The sequence below is a fragment of the Zalophus californianus genome, chromosome 8 (genome assembly GCF_009762305.2).
Source record: "Zalophus californianus isolate mZalCal1 chromosome 8, mZalCal1.pri.v2, whole genome shotgun sequence".
Classification (NCBI taxonomy): Eukaryota; Metazoa; Chordata; class Mammalia; order Carnivora; family Otariidae; genus Zalophus; species Zalophus californianus.
This window is the reverse complement of record NC_045602.1, coordinates 53,402,547-53,415,086: the sequence shown is the minus strand read 5'-3', so window position 1 is coordinate 53,415,086 and position 12,540 is coordinate 53,402,547. Positions and strand designations below refer to the sequence as shown.

Below are 12,540 nucleotides of genomic sequence, written 5' to 3'. Positions count from 1 at the left end.
TTGTATTGGTAACCGATTCTTTCAAGTTCTCAATATTCTCTTATAAACTGCCTACCGATAGGGTACTTTTTATCCGTCTGTCTACTCCCCACTGCCAAGGACTATGTGACACACACACACACACACACACACACACACACACACACACGTCAAACAAGGGCCCACTGATGAACAAAAGTCAAGGTCTTGTCTTTGAACATCCCAAACACTGTAGTTGTAGAGTTAACTGAGAGGACACTGTTGGCCTCCTGGGGCAAAGTTAAAGGGTTAGCAAAGAAGCAGAGTCAATAAACAGCTGCCCATTTAGAACTGCAAAATGCTGGAAATGACCAAATGTTTATCAACAGGGACACTAATTGAATAAACCATGCTATGTATCCTTAAAAGAGAATACTCTCAAGTTGTAAACAGGAATGAGGGCTCCCTCTATATTACGGGATGGAGGGAGCAGAATTCTGCAGATTTGGGCGCCTGCGTGGCTCAGTCGTAAAGCATCTGCCTTCGGCTCAGGTCATGATACCAGGGTCCTGGGATCGAGTCCCGTGTCAGGCTCCCCGCTCAGCGGGGAGTCTGCTTCTCCCTCTCCCTCTGCCTGCCGCTCTGCCTACTTGTGCTCTCTCTATCTCTGTCAAATAAATAAAATCTTTAAAAAAAAAAGAATTCTGCAAATTTAACTTTGAAACTCTGTAAATGTTTTATATTTTCATACAACAAAATTAACCCAAAGTTTGGCAATAACTATAAATCAAAAGCAAAATGAAACAAATAAACCTGTATATCAAATTGATAGCCAAACTCTCCAGAAAATGAGCAAAACATTCTAAGAATGAAAAGGGCAAAGAAATCTTAACCTGTTTCCAGTACTCCCGTTGGCACTATTGTCTTGAAATTATAAAGCAATTAAGTGATTATGTTAATGTTGTTAGGAATCAAGATTTTTCAGATTAGAAAAATACAAATATAAAATCCAAGGACTTAAGCAAAAATCCTATAATTACAATTCTGAATTACGAACATAAATTTAGATTTGTGGTGTATATTCTGTTAACAAAAGAAACAAAATATATTTCCCAAGTATCCACTGAAAAGGTCTAAAAACAAATAACTGACCCATTAGCAAATGAGTATCCTTAGCACCAAACTGTGGTCTCTAAATACCATTTTTAAAAGGAAATGGAGCTCCTTCAGAGAAATGGCTGTTTCCAGGTCAAGGGCAGAGTAAGCCTAGAGTGGCCTGTTACAATAAATAGCAAGGAGGGATGCCTGGGTGGCTCAGTCGGTTAAGCGGTTGCCTTCAGCCCGGGTCATGATCCCAGGGTCCTAGGATAGAGTCCCACATCGGGCTCCTTGCTCAGCAGGGAGCCTGCTTCTCCCTCTCTCTCCCTCTGCTTGTGCTCTGTCAAATAAATAAAATCTTTAAAAATAAATAAATAAATAAATAAATAAATAAATAAATAGCAAGGAGACCATTAAAGATGGCTGGGTCACCACCAAAAGACCCAGGAGCCAGTCTGAAGAGACTTCCACTGGCCAAAGCTGAGGCAATTTAAGCATCAAAATAAAAATTTTAAAAAGGTAATGTCTGGAAACATTACAAATACGTTTAAATCCCTGAATTCATGATGATACTAAAACAAAACAAATCAAAAACCTCTGTTCAGGGCCCCTGGGTGGCTCAGTTGGTTAAGCGACTGCCTTCGGCTCAGGTCATGATCCTGGAGTCCCGGGATCGAGTCCCGCATCGGGCTCCCTGCCTAGCAGGGAGTCTGCTTCTCCCTCTGACCCTCTTCCCTCTCGTGCTCTCTCTCTCTGATTCTCTCTCTCTCTCTCAAATAAATAAATAAAAATCTTAAAAAAAAACCCCCAAAACCCACAAAAAACAAAAAACCTCTGTTCACTTTTAGATGACACTAAGAACAAACCCATTCTGAAAACTGGTAAACACAGGTGAAGAATCAAGCGTTTTTTTCTGCCTTTTCTATATAAACAGTACCTCAGGGTCATCAAATAGTTGAGAAAAATTCTTCACAGAAAAATTCCAGCCCCTAAGTGAGGAGGGAATGCTAGAATATCACCATGTTGCCATCCCTAATGAGTGAAGGGACTTAGGAAGTGATCAGCAGTTGCTGCTAAACTGATCAGGGACACTGAATGAATGGATCAGACAGACAACACCAAACTCACGGACTGATCTTCATATTGATAAAAGAGAGGACAACCAGACTTTATACGCCTCCTGAAGTGATACAACCAGAAGAAGAACTATTCCAACTGAATCGAATTTTGACCAAGGCTCAAAAAACTACCAGTTTACACAGGGGATGGAAGAACATATTAAATGACCGCAGGGATGCAATCAGCCAAATCCAGACGGTGGAAAATTCTACAGGACAAATGACCCAGTTTCTTCAAAAAATTAAATGCCAAAGGGGAAAGAAAGAGGGAGAGGGCACTATGAATAAAAGGGGACTTAAAAGATATGTCAATCATTATAAAATGAGTATGTTCAGAGTAAAAAATGTAGAAAAAATATGAAAAGATAATGGAGGAAGAAAGATTCACAACTAAATATAACATGTGGGCCTTGTTTGGAACCTGATTCGAACAAGCCAACTGATATTATGAGACATCAGGAAGAGTTAAACATTACTGGATATTTTTTTTAAGATTTTTTATTTTTTATTTGACAGAGAGAGAGGTAGAGAGTACAAGCAGGGGGAGCGGCAGGCAGAGGGAGAAGCAGACTCCCCGCTGAGCAGGGAGCCCGATGAGGGGCTCGATCCCAGGACCCCAGGATCATGACCTGAGCAGAAGGCAGGCCTTAACTGTCTGAGCCACCCAGGCACCCCTGGATATTTTATAAGAGAAGAAATTATTATTTTTAGTATGGTAATGGTGCAATTGTGTTAGGAAAAAAAGAGAGAAGAGAAAAAGCGTCCCTAAAAATAGCTCCCTTGCTGAGGTTCCTCCATCAGGCGAAGAATTCCCCATGGCCCAGGAAAGAGGTGTGAGTGGCCCAGTGATGCATCCACAGCGCAATGCTTCCCAGTATTCAGCGCTGGGACAAGCAATGAGGCGATGTGGAGTGGCTCCCTGTCTTCCCAGGGCTCCCTGAGGAAGATGCCTGTACCTACTGGGCCTTTCCGCAGCGCCGCCTCAGATACGGCAAGCAAGGGTCAGACTGAACACTTTACCTGCTGGGCCTGGGCCTGCTGCTGCTGCTGGTAAAACGTGCCCGCGGGCTGCTGGGCAGGTGGCGGTTGCTGCTGGGTCGGTTGCTGCGGCAGCGGCGGCGGCGGCGGCTGCTGGAGGAAGAGTTGCGGCTGGTGCTGGGGCGTGGCCTGGGCCGCAGTGGGCAGAGCCTGGGCCGCAGTGGGCGGCGTCTGCTGTGGGGTGGGTGGAGGCTGGGGCTGCTTGGGCTGAGACTGGGGTAGAGGCTGGCTGGGTTGGGGCTGGGTTTTTGGCTGGGGAACACTGGCTAAAAGGCCAGGCTGATTGCTGGATCCTGTAATGAGAATAAACTCCATATAAGGGCTCAAAACTCTTCCAGACGAAAATGGCTTGCTTTCTCTTGCCAAGGAAATAAAGAGGGGGTGATAAGAGGACAGATAATCCCAAGAGCCATGTGCTTCTGTCTTTGCATCTTCTTGCTAAACTATGTGCTTCATGTTTTTCAAAACAAGGTTCAGGAACAAGGTTCAGTGCTTGCCTCCTTCAGAAAGCCCTCCCTTATTCAGCATTCCATTTAGTCAATTACTCCTTTAGTCAGCACCCGAGTATCTACATATTCAGCTGGCCTTTGATGCTACTGCATTCAAATACAATCTTTGCACTAATGCTTTAGGACAAAAGCATTCTTTGATGTTTTACTTGTAAGTTACACAACCCCAGTCTAGATGCCTGGCTATAAGTAGATGACCACCAAATTCACCAAAAGCAGCTTCCCGGTAGGGGAAGTGATGACTAAATTCAGTTACTTGATCATCTGGGTCCTCTAAACTAAGTCATCTCATTAGAGCCGGAATACCAAAACATGGAGTGGTAATGGATAGTTTCAGAAGACAGAGCATTAAAGAAACAATGCCCCTGTGTCAAAAAGAAGAGAGTCTTGCTTCTTTAAAGGCCAGGAGAAGAATATGAAATAAAAAGGAAGGCATGGGATGGATGGACCAAGCCACAAAATCCGGGCCAAGACTAGAAAAAATAGAGACATCAGGCTTCAGTGGTCTTGGAGGCCCCCTGCCGAACCCATTGAGAGGGCTCCCCTTTTGCCAGCCACGTGCCATATAATTTCAATGGGTTCTCACCTCCTGGTCCTCAGGTCAAGCCATTATTCCTTATGTGTCTCAGGATTCCATTTCTGAAGCAAAAGTAGGCTTCCCAAAACTTCTGTTAATGTCTGGGATAGCAAAGAGGGTGTACCAAATTTCAAACCATCTGAGTTACTGACCTGCAGCCTGGGGTGGGGGCTGAACCGTGGCTCTCTTCCGAGGTGTCAGGGCTGGCTGGATAGGAAGGATTCCTGGGTTTGGCTGAGTCTGCCCAGCCTTAGGCCTCTGACGGGGTGCAATTGAAGTCTCTGTTGTGGGAATGGGATCTGTCAGTCTAGAAAAGGAAGGGGGAGAAACACAGATTCACATTAACGTATGGAAGAGTGGGAAAGGGGTAGACAGAGTACTTGATGGATTGGCTTTCCCCTCCACACTCATCCAAAGCTTCTAGATCTGCTTAATCGACATTTGTCAAAGGGTATTCCACAGAATGTTAAGTGTTACTAGATGTTATGAAACAAGGGTTGGTGGGAAAGAAGTTTTAACATACTAATCAAAATATATTGAGCAGATTTCTTTCCGGCAGAACTTTTCACGTGTGAACGTGCATGGAGAACTTTGAAGAGAGCCCGATACAGAAGGCAATGTTTCTCTAGCTTACCTGACCCTGGGACCATTCCACCTAATACTTCCTAGGATTTCCCAGAATATGCTTCGGGTGATGATGGAAAGGAATTTGAAACAGGTGTTTTTCAGATGTAGAGGGGACTCAAACTTGGTCAGAACTAGTTGTCAAGGGGCGCCTGAGTGGCTCAGTTGTTAAGTGTGTCTGCCTTCGCCTCAGGTCATGATCCCAAGGTCCTGGGATCGAGCCCCGCATGGGGCTCCCTGCTCCACGGGAAGCCTTCTTCTCCCTCTCCCATTCCCCCTGCTTGTGTTCCCTCTCTCGCTGTGTCTCTGTCAAATAAATAAATAAAATCTTAAAAAAAAAAAAAGAACTAGTCAAAATGGTCTCTCTATAATTAAAAAAAAAAAGCATATAAATGAGTGACTCCAATAAGGCAACTAGAAGAAATAAGTAAATAATTCAAGATAAAGGATTTGGGGAATATGTTATATGTAAAATATATTCCAATTAAAAAATTTAGCTGGATTTCACCCAGAGTAAAAATCACATTGCCCAGCCTCTCTTATAATCAGGTGTGGCTATGTGTCTAAGTTCCAGCCTTACATGGGAAAGCAGACTGTTATATGGCAGTTTCCAGAAGCCTTAAGAAATAGCTAGGGTATGCCATTTGTCTCTCTTCTTTGGCTATTCCTTCATCCGTTACTTGGAACAGGAATGCTACCATTTTGGTCTGTGACGTCATGGCTACAATCGTAGGGAAGGTAGAGTGAGAAGCTTGAAGAAGCCTGGGTGTGGGGCAGAACTGCCAAACCAACCGCTGACTACTTACCTCCAGACTTTGTTTACTTGAAAGAAAAACATCTATCTTATATGAGCCACTGTCATTTTGGACATCACAGCGAAATCTAATCCAAATTAATACAGGAAGGACTGCTGGGTGGTCTACTTGTCCCATGTGATAGTGTAAAAATACAGATGATAACTTCCATTCATTTAGAGCGGTCCAGGCAGCTGGCTGCCATCTAACTCAGAACAGAGTAGTGGTCTTTTGAAAATGCACATTAAGGAGTAAAACTGAAGTTATGGCCAAAATAAACAAGCTTCATGACTATTTCCAAAATATGTCTGGCATGGCCTCCATGAAATGCAAAATAGGAAGCAAAGCAGACCCCATGTGCCTTCCCCATGACGTATCTCCAAGGGATGTCCACTGTGGACCCTGAGGCTTTTCTCTGCAATCCTGCTAGAGGGATGCTCTTGTGTGGGGTAGAGAACTTATAATATAAAAGCTATCGTATCTGTAGAGGCTATAACCTGGGGAAGGAAGGTGGGAAGGAAAATAGGACAAATGCTGGAGAAGAGAAAGGTGTAAGAAATATATAGCCAATGTTGAGAAAGTCGAACAGATGTCTATAGAAACCAAATGCTAAGAACCTCCACACTGGATGGATTTCTTTCTCCCCCCCCTTCTCTTTTTTTTAAGATTATTTGAGAGAGAGAGACAGAGAGCAGGAGGAGGGGCAGAGAGAGAGAATCTCAAGCAGACTCTGCACTGAGGACGGAGCCCAACACAGGGCTTGATCCCACGACCCTGAGATCATGACCTCAGCCAAAATCAAGAGTTGGACGCTCAACCAATTGAGCCACCCAGGAGCCCCTGGATGGATTTCTCTTAAGGGTAACATCTTAGAGATAAAGGGATTTGGAGTCAGAGAAAACTATATTTGAGCCTGGTTCCTCACTAACTGTGTGATAATAGGTATGTCATTTTACCTCTTCTTGCTCTGGGTCCCTTCTGTATGAAATGGAGAAAATAATGCATCATGAAGCTGATGTGAACATCAAATGCATCAATGACTGTGAAACCATTTTTATAAACTGTAGAGTGCTCAAAATGTTAGTTTGTATGGCCCTCAATATGGTGTGAAAAAATACAGACCTTGAAGCCAGGAGGTCTGGCTCTAAGTTGTCACATCTATGTGCTTGTGGGCAAATCACTTAATGCACAGAATAGAGTATGGATGCTGGAATTCGGGTATTTTTTTTTAACTAACCACATACTGATTGATTACCTTGGGCCACTTAAAATTCTGAGTCTGTTTCCTCATCTGTAAAATGAGAACAACAACAATGGCTCATAGATTTATTTCAAGGAAAAGAAAGTGATCTTATTTACAGAAAGAACCTCGTACGGTATCTGGTATACATGATGCCTCAATGAAGAGTGGTTACTTTAAAAACAGAGTTAGAAAGAACAACTTACCTCTCAGGACTGGGAAGCAAATACGGTAATGCAAATGAAATCACTGTAAATTATAAATAGGACACCTTAGGCCCAAATCTCTTGGCTGTAAGGTCTGTGTATTCTCGCAGCATTATGGATCCATACAAACTAACAGCGTGGGCACTCTACAGTTTATAGAACAGTTTCACAGTCACCGATGTTCACAACTGCCTTATGATACAGGTATGATTTTCTTCATTTGACACAACACAGCACCACTTGGAATAGTACTGGTTATTGTCATTGTTATAAATGCGGGGGCTTTGTGGGAATAGATCCTTGCTTAGCCTCAGTACCTACTATATTTGGGTCTAGAGCAATATGGGCATAAACCCAAATACTCAGCTAATGAACTCAGCCCCAAAAGCAATTTCCAGAGGCGAGCATGGCAGACTTAGGTAGGAAATGGACTACAAAGTAACACCATGGATATAGTTTGCTAAGTCTGTGAAAAACAAGTCTCCTTTAACTTTTGGAGCCACATCAGCACTTACATTTATTCCAGAAACATTTAAGAATGTTTAAAAATGTAGAAATTATTTTACCACTCTATTAAAATTCACACAACCCCATCTAGGGTACTTTGTTGATAGTTGGCGGCTAATGTTTCCTCGCCATGGGAACGTGGGAGAAAAAGGAGGCATAAACATCTCTTCGACTACCCTCAGAATCTGCCACTTGGAAGCATGGCAGCCATGAGGCTGTGCCCCACAGACCTGCAGTTGGCAACGGGTGCAAACACCACGTGCCCCAGGGCCTGTGCTCCTGAAATCCACTGCCATGCTCCTTCTGAGGCCATGCTTCCCACAGGCTGCTCCCAGCCTTTTACCCCCGTCACAGGGGGATTAAAGTCGGCCTGTTCCCGGGACACGGGGGCTGCTCTGGTAGCTGACTTTGGCTTGAGGATTCTCTGACACCTTTGGTGAACCTTCTTCCTTCAACTGTGTGGCAGTTTCTAGTCACTTCCACTCATTCTTCCTTCCTTGCTCTGGGTTAGACTTACATCACCTTCTGATGGTTCTTCCAGCCTTCCCTGGCTGTCTCCCTATTTTCTCTCATGGTCAAATAATATCCTAGCTTCTTCAATCCTCTCTTGGCATCTGCTTCGGGGAAGACCCCATGTTCCATGGAATGTGGTTAGCTAAGATCCACAAGCTCTTTTGCTGTTCATGGAGTCTGTGCCTTGACTGGCACTCTCCTGAGGTGGTCAGGGCCACAGACAGTAAGAAGGAATGGGAGGTGAAGGACTAGGGTGGTGAACCAGGCTACAGGAAGACCAGGACACCTGTTTGGGACATTCTTTTTAGCAATATTTAAAGTTGGCTCTTGCCTCTTCTCTGAATGCCCCTGTGCTTCTCCCCAAGCAAAAGAAACAGCTGTGGAGCTCTTCATTCTCTTTCAGATGTAGATCTCTGTGTTTCATCATATTCCTCCCTGCACTCCCTGGAAGAGACAGAGCTTGCTCTCCTGCTCTGTGCGGCCTCTGGCCACAGGAACCTAACAACCACCAGGCACCTTCTCCTACCGCTACGGCCGCTGGCGCGGGACCTGCGCACACTTGGGCAGTTCTTACCTGGCCTTTGGCTGGGTCTTTTTTGCAGCTGCCTCACTGGCTTTCACTGGCTCAGGAAGCTTTGCAGGAATGGGAGAGTTCTACAGAATTGAAAGGAAACCAAAAAAGGACATTGCAGATTGCTTTGTAAAAGTATACCAGCATGACTGGGCCGATAGAAATACGTGCTGGGATCTCCCAGTGTGGCTTCCAGGCCCTGATGTCTACTAGAGGGAAGGGAAGTCAACCAAAGGTAGATCCCACCAGTCTCGGCCCCCCTCAGGGAGGTAGCATATCGGAGAAGAGGACAGAGCAGCCTGCGTCCCATGCGCTCCTCCCCCAAGGCTCCCAACCTTCTGGACCCTTTGCCTCCTACCACACAGCTTAGAGGTGGTGTTAAGAATGGAATGGGAGTGATGTCTGTAACCTGTATTACTATTTAAACTATCAGCTAAACCTTACAGAAGTCAGCACTGACTAGCAGCAGGCCCAGCCGGGATTCATTCTGTCTTCTATCTTGAACACTGGGAGAAAACCATAGCCAGGAACAATTAGGTTGCAGCGCCGGGGCCTCTTCAGTGTATGAGGCACCCCTAGGCCCATGAGGCCAGTAGAACTCCTCCCACCTGGATTCCACACGGGCCACCTGACACCAGCTCTGGCTCCGGAGGGAGCACTCCCGTCCCCAACCACAAGACAACTGCTTAGCACTGCTGAGTGAGTACCAAACAGCTTGAGACTTGTTGAGCCTGACTTTTTAAAAACTAGTTACCAATCTGAATGCTTCCAATTATATTTCAGGTTATTTAACTCTATGAATGGGAAAGTGGGGCAGCAAAAGAAAAACATGGTCATGTTAGGTTCCTGTACAAGATTCCTCATTTTAATCTGGAAAGCTGATAAATGTAATACTAGTAATAGTTTTACTAGTAACAGTAAATATTTAGGCTTTTAGGAGGGACCTCCCATTTCCTTCATGTTTCCAGGTGGGGAGAATTTTTGCTAGGATATCTCTCCTTGCTCCTCTTCCTCTCTCCAAGCATTCCTCCGTAACTTACTTGACTGACAGGCCTGGGAGAAAAAAGTGAGCTCGCCTGGCTGACCTCTCCTTTTAAGGGAGAGCCTGTCTCTACAGAATAAGGTGCTCCCTGCTCAGTCATGTGGATCTAATGTTAGGGAGCCTGACTGGTCAAGCTACATTCTCTGATTCAACCTTATTAGTAATACAGCCAATATTCTGAGTTCCACCTGAATGATTCCCATATCCGATTCCAAATGTAGGACTGAAAGAGGAGTGTTATTTATCAGTACCCTCAAGCTCCAATAGGGACATCAAAGTTCACTATTGGGAAAACTGGAAGACAATTTCAGATTAGAACTTATTTATTATGGCATCCATTAGTAAAATATTCAAGGGAGCTGGATCACACATGAAAAATATGCTTAGACTGTAAAATGGTCTGAAGTTTGAAAACTGTTGAGTGCAGAGCTTAGGATTACTAAATGTATAAAACATTCCTATAGCCTGATGTGTGTAAGGAGGGTAGCGGAAAAGGAGTGTGAGTTATAGATGGCAGAGAGTAGCAGCAGAATCAAGAAAGCTCTGCTGCAATAAAGGAGAAAAGGAACAAGGGGCTTATGTTCCAGTAGGTATGGGGACAAATTCAGAGGCCTGCCTTAGGAAGGCAGCCTGCCTTACCACCGCTAGGTAAATACAACAGGCTTATAGCTCTTAGTGAACTGTGGAAGTTAACAAGACAGTAGGTTGGTCAATCTTCACCCGAAGTGCTCAACTCAATCCCTAGGGATTTTGGGGGGGGGGTGTAATTGCCTTAGTTTAATAATTAAATTCTATGGGAAAATTGGATTCTCTTTATAGTGATTGCTTCATAGTTAGCTTTGCTTGAATGCCCCCTACCACACAAAACAAAGGACATCTATATTCATTAAACAGCTGGTTCACACCCCCAGAATTTTAAATGACAATTTGATAATGTTTACTTCCCCTAAAAAGCATCTTTCACATACCTGTACATTAGGAATTGGGCATTCTTTCTTGAGTAGTTTAAATGAGAAGTAGGACACCTGGTAAATATCCGGCCTTTTATCAGGGTCTGGTTCCAACATATACCCTAAGACAAACATATGTGAACATATTTAATAATACCCTAATACTTATTACATTAGCTAGGAAACATAATTTCTCTTACCAAATGTGTTTTTTTTTTTTTCATTTTTATTTCTCATAAAAGTCGAACAGTGTAATTAGCTCTTTTCCTCCCCTCTCAGAAATGGAAGCTCTAACTTCCCTAAAATTTTTTAATATGCACAAGAAAGTAACAAAGTTTCTGAACTGTAACAAAGATATCTGAAGTTCACATGCTGTGGCTTGTACAACAGGGACTCAAGCAAGCTCTCATTATTAAAGTTACCACCTTCATATTCTGGTACCTAGGAAGTTATAGGCTCCTGGCTTCCTTATCTTGCTAAACAAATGATTATCCTTGAGACTTATGATCAAAACTTTTTTTTCACTTTCTTTTTTTCTTTTTTTTTTTTTTTTTTAGTAATCTCTACCCCCAACATGGGGCTAGAACTCATGACCCTGAGGATCAAGAGGCACATGTCCACCGACTGAGCCAGCCAAACTCCCCTCAAAATTCAAATTTTAAGAACTGACTTACTATTCTTTTGTTGGAGATATTAACTGGTTTCCATTCTAAAAAATTACAAAATGATAAATACACTCTACTTTTACATAATTATAGAACACTTATTTATTTCCAGATCCTTTACACTTCTGCCCTTTCCAAAGCTGGAAAAATCCCCAGGAAAAACATCTTTGTGAAGACACACAAACATACACATGCATACATACAAACAACAGCGCAAGGCCTTACTGTGTAAGGAAACAAATGAATGGTCTGAACACTAAGTGTAGGAAAGACTGATGAGGCTGCAGTCTTGCAAAGGCCTTGCAGAAGGTTTGGGGCGCCTGGGTGGCTCAGTCGCTTGAGCCTCTGACTCTTGATTTCGCCTCAGGTCATGATTTCAGGGCTATAAGATGGAGCCCTGCATTAGGCTCCTTGCTCAGCAAGGGCTCTGCTTGAGATTCTCTCTCCTTCTCCCTCTGCCTTCCCACCTACCCCCCCGCCCAGCTCCCATAAATTAATTAAAAACAAAAAAAAAGAAGCAGGGTTTGGGCTGGTCCTTGAAGGCAGGAAAGAATTTAGTCAGTCAGGGGAAAGAAGAGAAAAAGATATTCTTGGTGACGGAACAGTCTGGGCAAAAATGCACTTGGGCGAAAGGCAAGGGAAGGCTCTGTTGCGAGGAAATGCAGGTGCCAGAAGGACAGAGCAGAGGTTTCCTCATCAGAGAACACAGGGAAATAAGGCTGGGTGGGTGGGATGGAACCAGAGTATGAAGGGTCTTAAATGCCATGCTAAGAAGCTGGGCCCTACTGTGCGACCACGGGCAAACCAGGAAGTTTACTACGGGGACCTGACAGGGTGGCGCTGTGTAAGACCGATCTCACGGTGATGCGGGGCTGGGCTGGGCTGATGGAAGGAGGAGAGAGGCTGGTGGCCACTCCGCCCCTACAGGCACACACCGGCTGAACTCCAAAGAAAGAGCACTGCTTAGAAAATGCCCGACTCTAGTTTCTCTTGCGAGCCAGATCCAAAGAAAGCCTTAAATTTCCATTATCCCGGCGTGAATGGTAACACCACTAATAGAAACCAAAAAATGAGGGGAACTGCGTGTTGGGAGTAATTGGGCAAGGACAATAAATTTAATTTTAGATCTG

The 12,540-nt window shown here is 44.1% G+C and overlaps 1 protein-coding gene across 17 annotated transcripts in view; it reads right to left on the bottom strand.

Moving 5' to 3' along the window:
* Nucleotides 1-12,540, bottom strand: part of AAK1 (AP2 associated kinase 1) — a 170,407-nt gene that overhangs the window by 47,580 nt on the left and 110,287 nt on the right. For all 17 annotated transcript variants that reach the window (XM_027622264.2, XM_027622263.2, XM_027622256.2 and 14 more), the window contains 4 exons: nt 10,764-10,867; nt 8,757-8,836; nt 4,451-4,605; nt 3,195-3,505 (listed from right to left, as the gene is read on the bottom strand). In XM_027622264.2, coding sequence (XP_027478065.1) covers nt 3,195-3,505; nt 4,451-4,605; nt 8,757-8,836; nt 10,764-10,867 — 650 coding nt within the window. The remainder of the gene's footprint in view (nt 1-3,194; nt 3,506-4,450; nt 4,606-8,756; nt 8,837-10,763; nt 10,868-12,540) is intronic.